The sequence below is a fragment of the Sus scrofa genome, chromosome 6 (genome assembly GCF_000003025.6).
Source record: "Sus scrofa isolate TJ Tabasco breed Duroc chromosome 6, Sscrofa11.1, whole genome shotgun sequence".
Lineage (NCBI taxonomy): Eukaryota > Metazoa > Chordata > Mammalia > Artiodactyla > Suidae > Sus > Sus scrofa.
In genome coordinates, this window is record NC_010448.4 from 105679342 (window position 1) to 105700998 (window position 21657).

General features: G+C 41.6%; 1 protein-coding gene across 1 annotated transcript in view; it reads right to left on the bottom strand.

The window, feature by feature from the left end:
- The window catches only part of CLUL1 (clusterin like 1), a 44739-nt gene that overhangs the window by 16757 nt on the left and 6325 nt on the right, over positions 1 to 21657 (bottom strand). Inside the window, exons 3-5 of the mRNA XM_021097608.1 lie at positions 20354 to 20521; positions 18035 to 18467; positions 10206 to 10343 (exon numbers count right to left, since the gene is read on the bottom strand). Coding sequence (XP_020953267.1) covers positions 10206 to 10343; positions 18035 to 18467; positions 20354 to 20521 — 739 coding nt within the window. The remainder of the gene's footprint in view (positions 1 to 10205; positions 10344 to 18034; positions 18468 to 20353; positions 20522 to 21657) is intronic.

Below are 21657 nucleotides of genomic sequence, written 5' to 3' on the forward strand. Positions count from 1 at the left end.
CACCAAGGGAACTCCTACGTCCAGACTTTTGATCTCAAGTGAGCTTTTGACCAGGTACAAAGGGCATGAACAAATTAACACTGTAAAGTGCCTGATCAAAGGGTCAGCACACCCTGAAGATTTAGCAAATGATCCTTTTCCTTGTCTTTCTTTCCATAGTGTTTCTGAAGGTCGTCAGGGCTATTCACTGACACTCTGACAAGGACATATGGGAGATAGCACTTCTCTGCCTCCTTGAAGTTGAGTGTGGTCATCTTCAAAGTGATGTGTCTCACAACTGGAGAAAACCTTTAAGATGGTTTAGGATTTATTATGCTCCCTTGCCTGACAGTGGAACTGGTTTTGCTCCATGTGGGGGAGGCCCCATCATCCTGAGTGAGGTGTGTAGCTGTAACTGACATGCAAGCTGTAAAGGACATGCTGTAACTGACATGTCATAGAGTGAGAAAGAAATCTTTGTGCTTACAAAGCACTAAAATCCTACAGCTCTGTGTTATTATTGCACAATGGCCCATCTGAACTGAAACAGGGTTAAAGGAACTTCTATAGCTGTGCCAACGAGCAGCTGGATAGTGTGTGAAGATTATCTGCAGACAACGGAAGTGTCTCTGTGTTGGGGCATCAGGGATCATAAAAGATTGTTGTGGGAAAAGACCACCAACTCTCTAATCTGCATCTCCTGGGAGGGGGGGTGATGGACTGGGAGTTTGGAGTTAGTAGATACAAACTATTGCATGTAGAGTGGATAAGCAATGTGGTCTTGCTGTATAGCACAGGGAACTATATCCAATCACTGTGATAGAACATGATAGAAGATAATAAGAGAAAAAGAATGTATATATGTATAACTGGGTCACTTTGCTGTATAGCAAAAGTTGACAGAACATTAGAAATCAACTATAATAAAAAAATAAATAAATAAACTACATCTTCTGCAGTTTAATAAAAACCATGCCTTTAAGAAGATGGGGAAGAGAATCCACCAACCAGAAGCTAGGTGACTACCTCATCTCAGCTCTTAAAAATCAGTTTATTGTTGGAGTTCCCGTCGTGGCACAGTGGTTAATGAATCTGACTAGGAACTATGAGGTTGCAGGTTTGATCCCTGGCCTTGCTCAGCGGGTTAAGGACCCTGCGTTGCCGTGAGCTGTGGTGTAGGTTGCAGACGCGGCTCGGATCCTGCGTTGCTGTGGCTGTGGTGTAGGCTGGTGGCTACAGCTCTGATTGGACCCCTAGCCTGGGAATCTCCATATGCCACAGGAGTGGCCCCAGAAAAGGCAAAAAGACAAAAACGAAAAAAAAATCAGTTTATTGTTTCTTTTTGATATATAGATATGTATGCAGGATTCTCCAGCCTTCACACTTTTCCAAAAATTGTTTCAGGATCTTCAGAAGGAGAACTTTGTACTTGCAAGTAAACAAATTTGCAATAGGATATGTTTGAAAAGTAACTCAAGAAAATATTTTGAAAACAAAGGGAGTCACAGCTAGCAAGATACAGTATACATTTGAAAGGAAATACAAATATTCTTTAATTTTTATTTTCTTCAGACATTCTTTTAAAATGTCTTCATTTGCAAGTTTAAAATGTCATTTGTTAACTTTTAGGATAGTAGTATAAATATTTTTTTAAATTATGAGATGAGAAGTTCCTGTTGTGGCTCAGCAATAACAAACACAACTAGTATCCACAAAGATGTGGGTTTGATTCACGGGCTTGCTCAGTGGGTTAAGGATCTGGCATTGCTGTGGCTGTGGTGTAGGCCAAGACCTGAAGCTCCTATTGGACCCCTAGGCTGGGAACTTTCATATGCTGTGGGTGTGGCCCTAAAAAATTAAATTTTTTTTTGTCTTTTTTTTTTTTTTTTTTTTTTTTTTGCTATTTCTTGGGCCGCTCCCGAGGCATATGGAGGTTCCCAGGCAAGGAGTCGAATCGGAGCTGTAGCCTCTGGCCTACGCCAGAGCCACAGCAACGAGGGATCCAAGCCGCGTCTGCAACCTACACCACAGCTCACTACAACTCCGGATCATTAACCCACTGAGCAAGGGCAAGGACCGAACCCGCAACCTCATGGTTCCTAGTGGGATTCGTTAACCACTGCACCACTACGGGAACTCCCTAAAAAATTAAATTAATTATGGGGTGAAAGGTGTTGATGTCCCTCATGACCTTAGGCAAGGTGAATTCTACAAGGGACACTCATTTACTCTTTTAGAGAGTGCCACTTGGGAGAAAGATTTCCCTAAAACAAAGGTGAAACTTTGTGCAAAACACAATCATATGACAAAGGAAAAAGTAAAACTGCTTCTATTTACAGATGACATGCTCTTGCATGTAGACAATCCTAAGGGATACAAACATACAAAAGAACTATAAAAGTAATAATTAATTCAGCAAGGTTACAAAACACAAGATCTATATGCAAATATCAGTTGTATCTTTATGCTAACAATGAGCAAGCCAAAAACGAAATTAAGAAGATAATTCCATTCACAGAAGCATTAAAAAAGAATAAAAAAAATGCTTGGGAGTTCCCTTTGTGGCTCAGCAGTTAACCATCCTGACTAGGATCCATGAGGATGTAGGTTCAATCCCTGGACTTGCTCTGTGGGGCTCAGTGGGTTTAGGATCTGAGCTGTGGTGTGGGTCATAGACGCAGCTTGCATCTAGCGTTGCTATGGCTGTGTTGTAGGCTGGCAGCTATAGCTCCACCCCTAGCCTGGGAACTTCCATTAGCTGTGGATGTGGCCCTAAAAAAGCCAAAAAAAAAAAAAAAAAAAAGAAGAAGAAAATGCTTATGAACAAATTTTTAAAAACAATATACACTGAAAACTAAAAAAATCTGTGAAAAAAATTAAAGAATGAGTTCCTGTTGTGGCACAATGAGACAAGTGGTATCTCTGCAGTGTTGGGATGCAGGTTTAATCAACACTGGGCACAGTGGATAAGGATCCAGCATTACTGCAGCTGCATCACAGGTTGCAACTGTGGCTTCGATCTGATTGCTGGCCGGGGAACTCCATATGCTGTGAGGCAGCTCCCCCCACCAAAAAAAAAAAATTAAAAATGACTGAAATAAATGGAATAATGTTTTCTTTCTTTCTTTTCTTTTCCCTTTTTTTTTTTTTTGCTTTTTAGGGCTGCACCCATGGCATATGGAAATTCCCAGGCTAGGGGTCTCATTGGAGCTATAGCTGCTGGCCTAGGCCACAGCCACAGCAATACGGGATCTGAGTCGTGTCTGTGACCCACACCACAAATCACGGCAACATAGGATCCTTCACCCACTGAGCAAGGTCAGGGATCCAACCCACTAGTTTCCAATAATTGGAAACTAGTCCAATTTATTTTCCCTTTGCCACAACGGGAACTCCTGATCTACATTTTTAATGCAATCCACATCAAGATCCTAATTTCCCTTTTTGTAGAAATTGACAGGCTGATCCCAAAATTCACATGGAAACGTAAAGGATCCAGAATAGCCAAAAACAATCTTGAAAATAAAGAACACTGAAGTACTCACATTTCCCAATTTCAAAACTTACTACAAAGTATACAATAATCAAGACAATGTGGTATTGGCATAGGATAGACATACAGATTGATCAAATAGAATTGGGAGTCAAGAAATAAACTCTTGAGTTCTGGCTGTGGCTCAGCAGAAATGAACCTGGCTAGTATTCATGAGGACGCGGGTTCGATCCCTGGTCTCGCTCAGAGGGTTAAGTATCCTGTGTTGCTGTACTTGTGGTGTAGGCTGGCAGCTGTAATTTAGATTTAGACTCCTAGCCTGGGATCGTCTATATGCTGCACCTGCAGCCCTAAAAAGCATACCAAAAAAGAAAGAAACTCATATATTTGCTCTCAATGGGCTTTCAACAAGAGTGCCAAGGCAATTAGGGGAAAGAATAGACTATTTATTTATTTATTTAGTCTTTTCTAGGGCCAAACCCGTGCCATATGGATGTTCCAAAGCATCTAATTGGAGGCATTGCTGCTGGCCTATGCCAGAGCCACAACAACGCCAGATTTGAGTCGCGCCTGCGACCTACACCACAGCTCACGGCAATGCTGAATCCTTAACCCTCTGAGCGAGGCCAGAGATTGAACCTGCAACCTCATGGTTCCTAGTCAGATTCGTTAATCACTGAGCCACAATGCAAACTCCAAGAATGGACTTAAAAAAAAAAAATGCATGGCTGGATTTCCCACTGTGGCTCAGCATTAACAAATCCAATTAGTTTCCACGAGGACCCAGGTTCGATCCCTGGCCTCATTCAGTAGGTTAGGGATCTGGCATTGCTGTGAGCTGTGGTATAGGTTGCAGACTTGGCTTGGATCTGGTATTGCTATGGCTGTGCCGTAGGCCCGTAAGTGCAGCTCCGATTCGACCCCTAGCCTGGGATCTTCCATATGCCACAGATGCAGTCATAAAAAGCAAAAACAAACAAACAAAACCATATATATATACACACATATATATACATATACATATATATATGGCTGTACCTGCGGCACATAAGTTCCTGGGCCAGGGATTGAAAGCAGGTATCTCTTAGGAAATGAGACAACATGTCCCTATTAGCTTTTGCAGCACAACAAACAAGTACTTAGTATTCTCATGTGTTTATGTGTTGCTTGGACTATTCTTTTTTTTTTTTTTTTTTTTTTTTTTTTTTTTTTTTGCCTTTTTGCTATTTCTTTGGGCTGCTCCCGTGGCATATGGAGGCTCCCAGGCTAGGGGTCGAATCGGAGCTGTAGCCTCTGGCCTACGCCAGAGCCACAGCAACGCGGGATCTGAGCCGCGTCTGCAACCTATACCACAGCTCACTACAACTCCGGATCGTTAACCCACTGAGCAAGGGCAAGGACTGAACCCGCAACCTCATGGTTCCTAGTGGGATTCGTTAACCACTGTGCCACGACGGGAACTCCTGCTTGGACTATTCTTATGTCTGATCTAACTCAGTTAAGATTGGATGGTCAAAGATGGCCTCATTCGCATTTCAGGGGACTCAGCTTGGATGGCTGGGACCTCTCATCTTCCAGAGAGCTAGCTTGAGCTTGACCACAGAGTGGTGGATAGGATTCCAGAAGAAACAGAGGACAACTTTAATTCACAAGCACATTTCAAGCTTCTACCTCAGTCATACTTAATATCTTGTTGCTAAGGACAGATCCATCGCTGAGTCCAGATTCTCAGGTTGGAAAAACAGACTCCACCTCTTCATGGGAGGAACTGCAAAATATTGTGGTGATTTTGTCCTTAATCTAGTGTACATATGTCCCCTTCAGCCTGTGAGGGTTCTCAGTTTACACATGTCGTTGTCAAGTAATTGTTAATATCACCTACGTCACTTTAAAGAGATCCAGCTTAATTGAAATGGTCTCATATAACAGAAACTGGGCTTGAGATAGAAACTCCTTGGTATAAATCCCATGTGCCAACTTTCTATGTTAAGAAATAAAACATAACTCAAACAGATGAAGCCCCTACTGTACCCCTCCCACATCAGATTCCTTTATTATGAAACCACTATTTTGAATTTGTATTAAAATATATATATATATTTTATATATACTGGTGTACACAACCAGTACCAATAGCTAGAGTAGGAAAAGAGCCACTTATTATGAATATATTTAAGATCAGGACCAAAAATGTATGATGAATAGTGAAAAAAATCATCTATGATGTTATGGAAAGTGTGTCATGTATCATAATTTTTTTTCTATCTGTGTCTACCTTGCTTTATTTTTTTCCAGACATCATACAGTTGAGTGTTTTATTTTTATTATTATTTTTTGTCTTTTTAGGGCCGCACCTGCAGCATATGGAGGTTCCCAGGTTAGGGGTCTAATCGGAGCTATAGCTTTCGGCCTACGCCGGAGCTAGAGCCAACACAGGATCCGAGCCACATCTGCAACCTACACCACAGGTCATGGCAACGCCGGATCCTTGACCCACTGAGTGAGGCTAGGGATCAAACCTGTAACCTCATGGTTCCCAGTCGGATTTATTAACCACTGAGCCATGACAGGAACTCCAGTTGAGTGTTTTTTTTTAAATTAATTTTTTTATTTGTTTCATGTGTGCTGGGCTTATTTTCCCTACTCTATTGTGTGTTCCCTGATAACTAGTTTATATCTTTTTTTTTTCTTTTGTCTTTTGAGGGCCACACCCGCGGTATATGGAGATTCCCAGGCTAGGGGTTGAATTGGAGCTATAGCTGCTGATCTATACCACAGCCACAGCAGTGCCGGATCCTCAACCCATTGAGCAAGGCCAGGGATCGAACCTGTGTCCTCACGGATGCCAGTCAGATTCATTTCTGCTGAGCCATGGTGGGAACTCCACGAACCTTCTAATTTAACAAATACGAGATTATAACTAAGTAGCTATTGCTTAATCTTAGAATAAAGAATGAATCAAATGTCATTGAAGAGGCAAAATTATTGACAAAATGTGCATGAGCTGTTTGTAATAGCAAAACATTGGAAGCAACTGAAAATGTATCTCAACAGGTGAATGGATACACAACTTGTGATGTGCTGACATAGACTAACACACAAGGGCGAACTGATGAATCAAAACCCCGTGTATTCACACAACTAATCTCCCAAACTGCACTGAGTAAAAAACCGAGTTGTAAAAGAATACATATGTGATAATATTTATATTGTTAAGAAAAACTACCTAAAAACTTGGAAATAAGGCAGATGAATAGCTGCATGTCCTTTCAATATCATATAAAGTATTGCTAAGAGGTCCGCCCAAAGATTACTTAATTCTCTGGGGAAATTGTCCTTTTTTGGATTTACTCTTAACTGTTGACTGGGCTAGACTCCCTGAAGCTAGATATAAATTATACGTTGAAAAGTTGCAAATGATTTTTGTGCAGTAAAGATGTATATTATTTTGGTCTGATGAAACCTAACTGCAAAAGTTACAGTTGTATTGCCCTTTAATACATTAACTAGTTTTATATCTAACTTTGCAATCTTACACAACATTCTGTCTATCCTTCCCATAAATACTGCAGTCTCTCCTATACTCCTTGGAACCAGCTTTACCACTCTGCAGGTTCCCTTATTAAATAAATGAAATAAATTAATCCTAACATGTCCTCATTTTTTATTGGTATGAGTCATCTTTTTAAGATTAAAATTATACTTTGACAATACAAAAATTAAAAGCCTGTAAACCATTGCTATATGTAAATGTGTATGTACATGCTATATATAAGCATACCTGATCAAAGTATAAAGAAATACAAGGAAATAAGAAGCACCAAATTCAAAACAGCAGTTTCTTACAATGCAGGGAAAATAGTCAATAATAATGTCATATCTTTGTATAGTGACAAAGGTGATCAAAGGTACAAACTTCTAGTTATAAGTAAATATTGGGGATGTAATATACAACATAATGTAATTTTTTTGCTTTTTATTTTTTAAATTTTTTTGTCTTTTTGTCTTTTTAGTGCCACACCCTTGGCATATGGAAGTTTCCAGGCTAGGGATGTAATTGGAGCTGTAACTGCCAGCCTACACTACAGCCACAGCCACACCTGCCACCTACACCACAGCTGACGGCAATGCCGGATCCTTAACCCACTGATTGAACCTGCATCCTCATGGATCTTTCAGGTTCGTTAACCGTTGAGCCACGAAGGGAACTCCCCACATTTAATATAATTAACACTGGTACATGTTATGTGTGAAAGTTGTTCAGAGAGTAAATCTTAAGTGTTCTCATAATAACTTTTTATTTTGTATTTATATGAGATGATGAGCGTCCACTAAATTGACCGTGCTAATCATTTTGTGATGTATGTAAATCAAATCATTAAAAGTATACAGAGCTGTATGTCAATTATATTTCAATAAAACTGGAAGAAAAAAAGAAAAAGGGAAAAAAACCCAAATAGCAATTTCCTTATGAGACTTGGCAAAGAGGATGTGATATGGAAAGGGCCAGTGGGGGCTTCATCTATTATGATAATGTTTTATTCCTTAATCTAGGTGGTAGGCACATGGGTTTTTTTTTTTTAATTCTTTACACATTAATAAAATGCATTTTATAATAAAAATTTTAAATTGCATGGGAGCACATTAGGAATCCTTTCCTTTGTGTTTTACCTTTGCAACTATAAATTTATAGTGCATGAATACTGTGTTATCTGATGCATTTATATGTATTATCTGATTTATTTTGTATTGCCTTTGTCCAGTTTTATCGAGAAATAATTAACACACATTATCATATAAGTTTAAGGTATCAACATGATGGTTTGATTTACATATATTGTGAACTGCTATAGGTTTAGTTAATGTCCATCACCTCACACGGATACAATAAAAAAAAATTCTCCTTGTGATGAGAAGTCTTAGGATCTATTCTTTTTCTTTTCTTTTCTTTCTTTTTTCTTTTTGTCTTTTTGGGGCCACACCTGTGGCATTCGGAGGTTCCCAAGCTAGGGGTCGAATCAGAGCTGTAACCTCTGGCCTACACTACAGCCACAGAAATGCCAGATCCGAGCCATGTCTGCGACCTACACCACAGCTCGTGGTAACGCTGGATCCTTAACCCACTGAGCGAGGCCAGGGATGGAACCTGCCTCCTCACGGATACTAGTCAGATTCATTTCCGCTGAGCCACAACAGGAAATTCCAGGATCTCTTAACAACTTTTCTAAGCATTGAACAGCAGTGTCAGCTACAGCCATCGTGTTGTATGTTACATCCCAGTCCTCACTCATTTTGTAACTGGAAGTTTGTACCTTCTGACCACCTTTCTCCAGTCACTCTCCCCGCCTCTCTCCCCACCCACCCTGCCATCTCCTCTATTATCTTATGACAGTCACGGAGAGGTTATTCATCAAAGCTTTTAACTGGATGAAAGGAAGTTTATAATTCATAGGTGGGATGTTTGAGTGGGGCTATTTTTGTAAGTGGTCAGTATATTAGTGTATATATTTCTGTTGTAAAAACTTCTGTCTGTGACTGCAATTTTGTAACTGTGACTTGAAAAGCAAACAGGAATGACAAAAATCATTAGTACTTCAGACATTTTCCTTATTTCTCAAGACACCTGTGTGAAATAGGAATATGAATTTCATTTTCCAAATGATGAAAGAGAGGTTCAGCGTCACCCAGGGAGCGATTCTAAAGAAACAAGACCCTCATAGGCTCTGACAAAAAAGAAGGTCCAGGAGTCCCGTCGTGGCACAGAGGAAACGGATCCGACTAGGAACAATGATCCCTGGCCTTGCTCAGTGGGTTAAGGATCTGGTGTTGCTGTGAGCTGTGGTGTAGGTTGCAGACACGTCTTGGATCTGGCATTGTTGTGGCTGTGGCGTAGGGTGGTGGCTACAGTTCTGCTTAGACCCCTAGCCTGGGAACCTCCAAATGCCGTGGGTGCGGCTCTAAAAAAAAAAAAAAAAAAAAAAAAAAAAAGAATGTCCAGTTCATATTCAGTCTTTTGCTCCAAATTTTAGCCACACTTTTTAGAATTTCCTTCCCTTAGGGCTTTGGCGGGGTAAAAAGCAGAAGCATAGCGATTGAAAGCTCTTCTGGACTTTTGTAAGAAAATTGTTCTCAGGCTCTTGCAAGTCAAGGGAAAGGAATGGGACACGTGAGGGGAGGAAAGGGGGAAGGGGTGGCCAGTGGAGAGAATTTTTCACCTGGAGAAGGAATGAAAGGCTGCTCTTGGTCAGGTCTGGTGGGGTAGAGGCTTGTGAGCAGAAGCCTCTATCCATATTTAAATACCAATAAGTAATTAACCCACCAAATGGAAAGAGTGAACGCCACTTAAAAAAAAAAAAAAAGAATTCAATTGGCTAAAAATTTGCTCATACACAGTGAAGATTTCTTCATTGGTGGTTTTCTGTCTCTTTGCAATAAAAGGAAAAGTTTGCCCTATTTTGTTCATCATTCTCTTGCACTCGAGTGTTCCTTTGGTCTGTTAAAACATAAAAAGTTTTCATAGGAGCAATGAGGGAATTTTGAAAAGGGAAAAAGCGAGTTGACTTACTTTTGAATAATAAAAGTTTATAAGCCTGCCCTGAGCATCCCCAGATGGCAAGGAGCACACACAAAAGCGCTTGAAGGGAAGCGAATGAATCCACCGGGCTTGTAAAAGTGAGATTTTTGACCTCTGACGAGAAGGCAGCTGAAACCCCCCAAAATAATAATAATTTACCTTCCCATAGGAAATCCTGACATTTCTGGCATCTTGCAAGAAACTGGAAACATTCTGACGAATTCTGGCTGGGTTCGCCACACAGTCCCTGGCCCCGCAAGGGCAACATCGTGGAACTCAGGCCGTTGCTGGAGGGCGCTGCAGGTAACACAGCATATTCACATCAGTGTCATCAGAGACTCTGAATTTTAGAGGAGTGGCTACAATGTCATTTCTCTCCCTAACCAACACTTTCAACATCCTTGTTCTGTATTCCGTTGTAGGAGTGCATACTGGTGCAGCCAGTCTCTAGGACAATTTGACATCTATTAAAATACTTATATCCTTTAGTCTAGCAATCTCATTGCTATTATTATTACTCAACATTACTATTATTATTCCTTGCTTCTCCCACCCCCGCCTCCAAACACACACAGGTTAATGCATATAATTTTATTTTCAAGAAGGAATCATGAAGCGTTATTAATAGTAACTATCTATGGGAAGAAAGACTTGGTGGGGGTGGGTGAGGCCAGATTCCATTTATTTTGTTCCTTTGTATATTTGAATTATTTTAAATTTAGTGTGTCTTATTATTATCATTATTATTCCTGACATCATTGGTGTTAACCAGTTAGGGATTAGTAAGCCATTTTTCTCTTTGGAATTCTATTACTTTTTTCCTAGTAATTATTTTAATTTCTTCAAGCTATAATTTGGATGTGTGTTGGAGTTCAAAAGACATTGGAAGTGTCTATTTCTTAAACTGGGTGGTAGGTATTTATTATGATTCTTTTTTGTGTTTCACATATATACTGTTATGAACAGTAGGTCAAAGATTTTGGTAAACATCTAATGCAGATCAACTTTTGGGAAAACTTTTTTTTGTTTTTCCTGGAAAAGTTAACCATATCTATAAAAATGATGATGTAAAAAAGAAGTCTATCCAACAGAAAACTGACAGTTTCCAACTGAGCGTTTTATATTAGGAAAAATTTATTAACTTGTAATGTGATGATATTCTGTATATTAAATCCTTGATGTTAAAAGATGAAATAGGAGTTCCCTGGTGGCCTAGTGGTTAAGGAGTTGGTGTTGTCACTGCTGCTCAATCCCTGCAATCCCTGGCCACGGGCACAGCCAAAAAAAAAAAAAAAAAAAAAAGAGGAACATTTCACTTTGAGATAAATTGTGAAGTGTATTGTTTAAAAATCTACACAAGAAACTATGTCCAGTCTCTTGGGATAGTCCATAATGGAAGATTACAAGAGAAAGGGAATGTGGGAGTTCCCATTGTGGCTCAGTGGCTAATGAAACTGACTAGCACCTGTGAGGACTCAGGTTCCATCCCTGGCTTCACTCAGTGGTTTAAGGATCCAGCATTGCCGTGAGCTGTGACGTAGGTCACAGATGTGGACTCAGATCCTGTGTTGCTGTGGCTGTGGCTGGAGGTTACAGCTCCAATTGGACCCCTAGCCTGGGAACATCCATATGCTGAGGGTACAGCCCTAAAAAGCCAAAAAAAAGAAAGGGAATGTGTATTTATGTATGGCTGGGTCAATTTGCTGTATAGTAGAAGTTAGCATAACATTGTAAATCAACCTTACTTTAATAAAAAATATGTAAAAAAAAATCTATAAGACATTTGCTGGATCATCTGGTGGGTAAGGCAGCTACCCTCTTTGTTTAATGAGAGTTTTCAGAGTTCCTGTATTGGCTCGACAGAAACGAATCTGACTAGGATCCATGTGGATGCCTCACCCAGCTGGTTAAGGACCTGATATTGCTGTGAGCTGTGGTGTAGGTCGAAGATACAGCTCGGATCTGGCTTTGCTGTGGCTGTGGTGTAGGTCAGTGGCTACAGCTCCAGTTCAACCCCTAGCCTGGAAACTCTATATGCCGCAGATGCGGCTCTAAAAAGACAAAAATAAAAAATAAAAAAAAAAGAGCTTTCAACAAATTTTTCTCCCACTTCCTCTAGATTTAGTGGCAACTCCTCTTGCCCCACAGAACCCCTGTGTTTTGCTGCAGAACATCTGTGCTTTATGTGCTATTGATATCTTCTCTATTAGACTCTGAGTTCTTTGAGAGAAGGGATTTGATCTTGCCATTTTTTTTTTTTTTTTTTTTTGGTCTTTTTGCCATTTCTTGGGCCGCTCCCGCGGCATATGGGAGGTTCCCAGGCTAGGGGTCTAATTGGAGCTGTAACTGCCGGCCTACACCAGAGCCACAGAAACACGGGATCTGAGCCGCATCTGTGACCTACACCACAGCTCACGGCAACGCCGGATCCTTAACCCACTGAGCAAGGCCAGGGATCGAACCCGCAACCTCATGGTTCCTAGTGGGATTCGTTAACCACTGCGCCACGATGGGAACTCCCTTTTTTTTTTTTAAGGCCACATCTTTGGCGTATGGAAGTTCTCAGGCTGGGGGTTGAATCAGAGCTGCCACCACTGGCCCATGCCACAGCCACAGCCACGCCAGATCCAAGCAGTTCACGGCAATCCTGGATCCTTAACCCACTGAGCAGGGGCCAGGGATCCAACCCACATCCTCACAGACACGATGTCAGATTCTTAACTCTCTGAGCCACAATAAGAACTCCTTGTCCTTTTAATCTTGTTTTTCCATACAGTCTGTCATTCCAAGTACAATATGGTAGTGCAATTGTCCACTGGTCTGTTTTCCTTTCTCTGGACTGAACTCCTAAAAATCAAAGGCTGTGTCGGAATCATTGTCCTATTCCCAGTATCTAGATAAATACCCAGTATACTCAGGCATGGCAAATTCCAGGTCTGTGGGACACCAATTCCCCATCCTCTACTCATGGCAATAACCTATCACCTGCCTTCAGCCATGCCATGACACAGCCTCCGACCCTTCTAGGCAGCTACTTCTGGTGGTACCATCGCTGATCTAAATCATCTACTCTCCCAACTTGCTTGTTTCCCACCAAGGGAAAAATCAAAGTCAGCAAATTCTTCAGGGCAGGATTAAAACACAGTCTCTGCAATGTGTGAAGCCACTGCACCCACAGTTTGACTCAGAGATCTCATCTATTCTCACCAGGGATTTGTAAGTCAAATGAGGAAAACTGCAAGTCCTATCTTACTCTGCTTCACCTGATTCAGGAACCAAAGTCTAGAAGGACCTGAGTAGAAAAGAAATTTCCTCATTTGGAGTTCCCATCGTGGTGCAGTGGTTAACGAATCTGACTTGGAACCATGAGGTTGTGGGTTCGATCCTTCGCCTCTCTCAATGGGTTGTGGTGTGGGTTGTGGACGTGGCTTGGATCCTGAGTTGCTTCGGCTATAGCGTAGGCTGGTGGCTACAGCGGTTGGACCCCTAGCCAGGGAACCACCATGTGCTGTGGGTAGAAAAAAAAATTCCCTCATATGGAGATTAAAATAAAACAATACTCAATAAAGTAAAAATATTAGATTTTTTTTTTTTTTTTTTTTTTTTTTAGGGCCAAACCTGAGGCATATGGAGGTTCCGAGGCTAGGGATCTAATTGGAACTGTAGCCACTGGCCTACACCACAGCCAGAGCACTGCCAGATCCAAGCTGCATTTGTGACCTATACCACAGCTCATGGCAACGCCAGGTCCTTAACCCACTGAACAAGGCCAGGGATTGAACCTGCATCTTCTTGGATATAGTTGGTTCCTTAGCCACTGAGCCACAATGGGAAATCCCAGATATTTCATATTTTTAATATCACCTTTCTCCTTACAATAGTGTTCATTATTCAATTTGAGCTACTTTCCTGATTTTGGCTCCTAGGATGATCATGACAAATAAAGCCCATCCGTGAAGATCGCTGGATACACAGTGCAGACTCAGAAAATCTTAACCACTGCAGGTGATGAGAGGCATGTAAGAGTTTCCTATTGCTATTGGAACAGATTACCACAAAGCTAGTGGTTTGAAACAGCATGGATTATTTTACAGTTCTATGGGTCAGAAGTCTGAAATGGGTCTTGGTGGGCTAAATCACAGTGCTGGCAGGCTGTTCATTCCTGCAGGCTCTGGGGGAGAATCCATTTCCATGCCTTTCCAGTTTCTAGAGGCCACCCACCTTCCTTGGCTCATGTTCCCCTTCCTCTATTTTCAAAGCCAGCAAAGCAGGGCCAAACCCCTCGCGTGCGCCATCTCCACTGATTCTTTTTGCGTCTTTCTACTTTTAAAAGCCCTTCTGATTATACTCAAGCCACCTGGAGAACCCAGCGTCCTCTCCCTATTTTAAAATCAGCTGATTAGCAACCTCAATTGCATCTGCAACCTTACTTTCCCCTTGCGATTTAACATAACATATTCACAGCTTCCAGGGATTAGATGTGGGTATCTTTGAGAAGTTTTATTCTGCTACTCCAAGGGGCAAAGCTCAACATGTCTTCCCATTAGTTGCATTTTCTAGGGGCAGTGGGTTCATTTCTCACCTGTCCAGAAACCGCATGCAAATACCCACATCCCCCTGCCTGTTTTTGCTAAACAGTGCCTATGTGCTCATCTGGGAAGAGCATTCCCCTGCTTTGAGCTTGCTGTTGGGTTAGGGTAGGGATACTGGAGAAAGAAGCCTACAAAGGTGTAACAAAGCCTTTTTGTGTTTGCTCTTTTGTTTTTACTTTTCACATTTGTGGGGGACCCTGGGTCTCCAGAGTATCACCAAGGTGAAGATGGGGCTGAGGGGAAAGGAGAGGGGCCCAGGAGCCAGCTGAGAGCAGGGGCTGGTGCTGGGTGAATGGAAGGGACGTGGGGCCAACAGGTGGAAACCCACAGCTCAGGAATTAGTGTCTCCAGTGGGCTGAGTTAGTGCCCCTGGGGCAGCGGTTTCTCCAACGCCCTTCAGGAAGATGATGACCTTGACTTTTCTCTGCCTGACATTAGATTACAAGAGAGAGTCATGGTAGGTGAAGAACAGACCAACCTGCACTGGCTGTACCAGGGAGTTGCAGTGGCTGGGAAACTGTTAGATTGTAATTGTGTGTGAATCAGGAACTCCTCTGTCACTTTGAATGTGGCAACCCATGTATAAGATTGCTACATAACGGAAAAACAGGTGGGGGAGGTTTTTTTTTTCTTTTTTGAGTGGGCATGAATGAGGGGTCAGGAAAAGGCACTTGTGATGAAGCAGCATTTGCCTCTAGTGTGTGATGTGGATCAATACAAACATTTCTAAATCTGTTTTAACTCACGTTTCTCATACAATTAAAAAAAGCATCCATTGACCATAAAGAAAAAAAAAAAAAAACACATCAAAAGGTGAACGGTTCAGGAGCTGATGTCTATGAAGTGGGTCCTGAAGACTTTCAACCTCCCCCTTGGCACCAGCCTGCCAGAGGACCCAAGGATTGTGAGAGGGAAAACTCCAGAGGCATTCCTGAGGATACACTCTTATTCTGACAAAGATAATTTGGCCCACATACTTCTAACCTTAAATTTTCTTGAGTAGTTTCAAGTGATATTGGAGCCTTTCATGCCATAGTCTGCAAGCCTGGGATTTTATATTTGTGGGGAATAGACCCAGGTCAACAGCCTCAGGGTCTTCAAGTTTCTGGAAGCACTTGGGGGTTTGGAAGAGAGATCTACGTGTTCTTCCTAATCAGCCAGTAAAATGAAACTTAGCTGAGAGATGCTTTTCCAAATTGGTACTTCTTGGGGACAGTTGATAGTATTCATTTTACCTTTTTTTTTTTTTTTTTTTTTTTTTTTTGGCTTTTAATGCTAAGCCTGTGTGGGTTTCTAGGAACTGTATGCCTCTGCCCCCGAGGTGGGTCATTCTGTTTTAATGAGCACATTATGCATATTATTCCAAGACAACTGATTTAAATCTATTTAAAAGGTCAGGCAAAAATTATTCAGTATCATCCCAGGACAGATCTATTTAGTCTACTGCCTTGATCTCTTTCCTTTACTGCCCTGATGCTTTTCCTAATATTTGGTGAATTTGGAACTTTAGAATGGAATACCAGAAAAACACCTGATTTCCCAGAAAAGTCCACCAGACTCTGAAATAGAACCTAATGACAGTTCCAGTAATGACCTCCATTCTCTGCCTGGGAACAATGGGGTGGGAAGGATGTAACACATTGTTTCCTGGCTTCAGTCTCACACCTAGGAGATAAATCCCTCCTATATAGGCCAGTTATGCAATGTCCTGGCCATTTTATCAATTTGATTCAGGTGTTGCCGGCTACAACTGATATAAGTAAAAAATAGCTAGGAGGAGCCCATTTTTTTCCTTATATACAAAAAGCTGTGTATAATTAATATGTACAACTTGATGAGTTTGAACATAAGCATATACTCATGAAACCACCACTGCAGTCTATACCATAAAACCCTCACCCCCATCCACCCATCACCTTCAAAAGTTTCCTCCTGCCCTCTTTTTAGTTATCGTTATTTAAATTGCTGTTGCTGTGTCAAGCACTCTTCACAAAAGATCTACCCTCTTAGAAAAATTAAGTGTACAGTACAGTATTAGATGGTGTAGAGTTGATCTTTAGGACTTATTCATCTTGCAAAACTGGAACTTTGTACCTTTTGATCCAACATTTCCCCATGACCCCCTCCCTTCAGCCCCTGGCAACTGCCAATCCACTCTCGGCTTCTATAAGTTTGACTAGTTTAGATTCTTCATATAAATGGGCTCAGATAATACTTGTCCTTCTGTGTCTGGCTTATCTCATTTAGCATAATGTCTTCCAGGTTCATCCATGCTGTCACAAATGGTAGGGATATTCTACCAATGGGCTTTCTAGAAGGAGCCCATTTCATTTTTTCTTGCCAGGGAGAAGTAGCCCTATTCTTGACCACAGTAGTTAAGTGCAACGGAAAACAGGTTCTATCCATGGCCCACATGGCAACTCTCATTTCCAAGATGCTAGGTCCCAGTTACTCCACAGAAGCCCAAGAAGTTACCTCTTTCTGCCTTAAAACAAAAAGCAGCATTGTTTTTCCATCATGGAACATCAGGGGGTACGATTGGCATTGGTAGAAGGCGATTCTTATCTTTTACAAAAATTTCAATAGTTTTGGGTTTGTCTGTGAGCATTTTCTCCAGTTTTGTGCATAAATGTTATGATTAAGGGAATTAGAGTAGTGATGCCGAGGATGTCCTGGAGGGCACTAAATATGACCTGGTTTTATGTGGCACTAAGCTTCTTCCAAACTGGGAGTTGAGGAGCCTGGGCTGATTTTAATGAAACTCTATGATGTTCAAACAGAATACAGCTGAGCATCTGCCTGGGTTTAATAAAGGAGGCAACGATCTTTTTCAAGTTCTCACCTTATCAGATTTTTTTTCAGCTTTGAAATTTTGCTTTAAAAGGAGAGAATAGCCCCACAGAGCTCTTGACAATGATGGAAGAGGACTGGTGTTTGGCAGACTTCAAAGCTGCTTCTACGAGGCTGTGAGACTTGTTTGTTTTTTTCCTTTTTTTTTTTTTTTTTTTTTTTTTTTTTTGTCTTTTTAGGGCTGCATCCATGGCATGTGGAGGCTCCCAGGCTAGGGGTTGAATTGGAACTGTAGCTGCTGACCTGCACCACAGCCACAGCAACGTGAGATCCAAGCCATGTCTGCGACCTACACCACAGCTCACAGCAACACTGGATCCTTAACCCACTGAGTGAGGCCAGGGATTGCACCTGCCTCCTCATGACTGCTAGTCAGACTCACTTCTGCTGAGCCACTGTGGGAACTCCTGTGAGACTTTGATGATCCATAAACCATCACTCTCAGAAACATCATACAATGACTTAGACATGGCTACCATTTCTGAAGCTAAATAAACCTTGACTTTACTATAGATATCTAAGTAAAAACAATCTTTTAAGACTTACCTTTGTCTTGTTTTGGTAAATCCTCTATTACCTTCAGCATCTCAGTAACTGCTGCACTGACACTTTGATAAATAGAGACACTGAAATTGCAAAAGCGCTGGAAGAAGCTGGGAATGTCCCAACTTTGCACAAGATGTGCTTTTTTTGTTGGCTCTCTGGATAAAGCTGGAAAAAAGTAAGGCTCGATGAAGTCTGTATTTGACATGAAATATGATTGAAAAGCCTGGTCAAATTCTTGCTGCATCTGTTTGAAGACATTATAACTCCTATTATAGAGAAATCTCACATCCATGGTCAGTTGGCTGAACACATTCTCTATCTGGGTCAGCTGCGCATCTTCCTCAGTGAACTTCTCACCCATGGGGAGATCTTTTTCATTATCTCCATGGAAAGGAAACAGAAACTGATATATCTTCCAGATAAACTGTTCAATCTGTGGGGTGGGAACAGAAATGAAATAAATTTATGTTCTTTCCGGACTAATTTTTATTATATATATTTTAAAATCAACTGACAGTAGGCATTCCAAAGCAAGAACACTTCTGGGCAAACTAGGAAAAAGTTATCTGCTTTGAGATAATTGATTAACACCTGGCTTTCACTTTACGGAAATAGGTCTGAAATCCCTCCTGATTTCTGTTTACCTACCAAAGGCCTAAGAAGGCCAAGATTTCAATATTGATGACAAGCCACAGCCCTGATGTACCAGTGGTAGTTGGCATGCATAATTTTTCCCTGTGTATATTGCCTGAAAACTGTAAAGGCTTTTGTCTTTCACTTCTGCCTTAGTGTCTTGGTTCTTTTTTTTTTTTTCTTCTCCCTTTACTGAAATGTTATTTGTGTCTTTATGCGCTCCTCTTTCTCTTTTTATAAATTAGTCCATGGAAAAGAAAATATCAATACATTCACACTGACCAATAGAGGCTTAATACAGTTAAATGGGTTACTTAGTGATGGTTACATATTACCAGTGATCAAAGCCCTCCTTGGCTGTATTCAAAGGAATGAAGCTCTAATTATAGAATGTTCTACTTAGGGGGAGATCTTCCAGTAGTCACACCATGCTCTCCTTCATCTATGTGACACATAAGTTCATGCCAGAATATAGGTGCCCTGTGTGATAGTGATATGGCCATGTTGTGTGTTATGGGACATAGCAACCACCAAACATCACTGCTGATACCCCCCAGTGCTATTCAAAGAATTCTCTAGGAATTCTTAGAGAACATGTGCCTTTCTCAAAAAGCCATCTGGGTGGATCATCTGCCTTCCCTCTGACAGCTTCTGTTTCTCTGAATCTAGCCACAAGAACAAAACATTAAAGGCCCAGGAAATTGTCATAATGTCACACAACTGGCACAGAAAGGAATGGTCCCCAAACCTCATGACTTCTAGCCAGAGCTCATTCTCCCATATTCTGGTGTATCAGAGAGTGGCTATAAAAATAGAGCAGATGCAATTAACAGTGGAAGCAAATTAACTTGGCATATAAATTATCCTGAGGGTTGCTTTCTCTGTAATTGGGTATGGCACTGCCAAGCCAGACACAGACTCTAATTAGTGCATTCTCTGATATGGGGAGGGGAATTTCACTGTCTTTCATACTCAGCCCACTTCTTGAAGGGGAAGGGAAATTCAAACCAATAGAATAAGAGCCTTTTATGGGTCAGAGCTCATCCTATTCAGGTCACCACCCTCTGTGATTCCCTCTGCCCAAAAGAGAGCCAAAGGGGACAAAAAAGTAAACATGTAGTCCTACAGGACGTGCATGGATCCGGGTAGAGGGGACAAGAGTGTGGGCATGTGTGTGTGCACACGCATGTGGGCACTGCCACAGGGCAGCGAGTGCATTGAAGGAGAGACTCAGGGAGCTGAGAATGCCTTCAAGGGTTTGGCCTCCCGGGAAACAATTAAAGCAGGTTGAAATCAGAGACCATAATACTATTATTCAGAATGCAATTTAGCAAATATTTATTGAATACCTATAATTCTTAAATTAATGCAAACAAGAAATGGTTCCTGCCCTCAAAGAGCTTACAATCTGGTGGTAAGATAGTCACACATAACAAATACAGGGTAGAAAGAGGGTATTTCTGAGAGATACATACAGTGTCATGCAAGAGAGGGACAAAAATTATATATTCACAGGTGATTCACGTATAGGCATGGATGTTAGATCCTAGCGTTTTGCTAGGTTGCAAAGGGTCAATATCAGGTCAGCTATCTCTATTCTAAACGTTAACATAAATTAATTTTTAAAAGTAAGCTGAAGCAGGTACCTTAAGAACTTAGGAATCTTGAGCTCTATTTTTCCCTTACCGTGCTTTTCATAGAGGACCAACTGTTTTGGCAGGTTGTGTAAAATCTCATGCAGTTACTTTCCAGGCAAGATTTGCATTCTTCCCAAGAATCTCTAGAAGACACCTGGCATAGCCTTTCTTCTTCTTCCAGATGTTCTTGAACTTCATTCATAAGTTTCAGGGCCTCCTAATTTATAAAGTAGAAATATATATCTTATTTCCATTTTATGACTCTGTGTGTTGTACCTTGGTTGGTTTACACTTTTAACGAGACCTGCGTGTGCTAAATGAAACCTCATTCCTTCTTCAGGCCCTTAGTACCAGGCAGATCTACCCTGAAGCTTTCTGTTAGGTTAAGAAAGCACTGGTAGATCCCTATGAAGACTGCAGTTAAGAAACCCACCTGTTCATTCACTCATTCAACAACGAGTTACCTATGTTAGTTCATTCATTCATTTCATTCATACACTCATTCAACAACCTGCTACCGGACAGACATTGACCGCCCCTCGGTGAACCGACCAGATGCAGCCCCTACTCCGGGGGAAGAGTGCAATGGATCTGTTTACTTGTCTTCACTTCTAGTCCTTGGAGGATGTGGAAGATGGGTTTTAAGATTTATAAAGTTGATATTTATTTCCTTCCTTCAAGCTGCCTTTAATGTTTGTATGTTCTTAGACATTGCAGGGAAACACAGTTCCTAAGTATTTCGAATCAAGTTTTCGCAGCGAGTTGCATTCTAGCGGCACAGACGCTGTAGCCTGAGCGCTTCCTTCTCGTCCGTATTCCTAGCACGCCCCCTTGCGGTGCCTGCTGCACTCGGTCAGGTCCCGTCCGGCAGAGGCGACGCAGTCCCTGAGAACATCAGTGACATGGTCCCTGAGAACATCAACCCGGCCCCCAGAGCTCCCGCTAGGCCCGCACACATGCACGTGTGGACTTCTGCAGACCCGCTCCCCGCAGGCCTGAGACACAGTTCGGGGGAATCAGGAGCTACAATGTACCCGTCGGTAAGAAGACAGCTTCTGAGCTGACAGCAACTCCCTTAAAAGAAAAAAACACGATAGAAAAAAAACCTCCCTTAAAAGAAAAAAATACGATAGGGCACAGTTTCTAACCCCAATTTAGCGTGCACTTTTATCTACTGGAAAAAGAAAAAGAAATCATCCTTTCCTGGCATAGTAAGCCCAAAGAAGCAGCTGGGCGCTGACAATCTCTGACTTCTCTGCTGGGCTCCACGTTTTCAGCTGCTCCTCTGGCAAAATCTTGGGGCTAAACTAGGTGCCACTGGCGATGTCCCACGTAAGAAAACGGGCAGGGCCC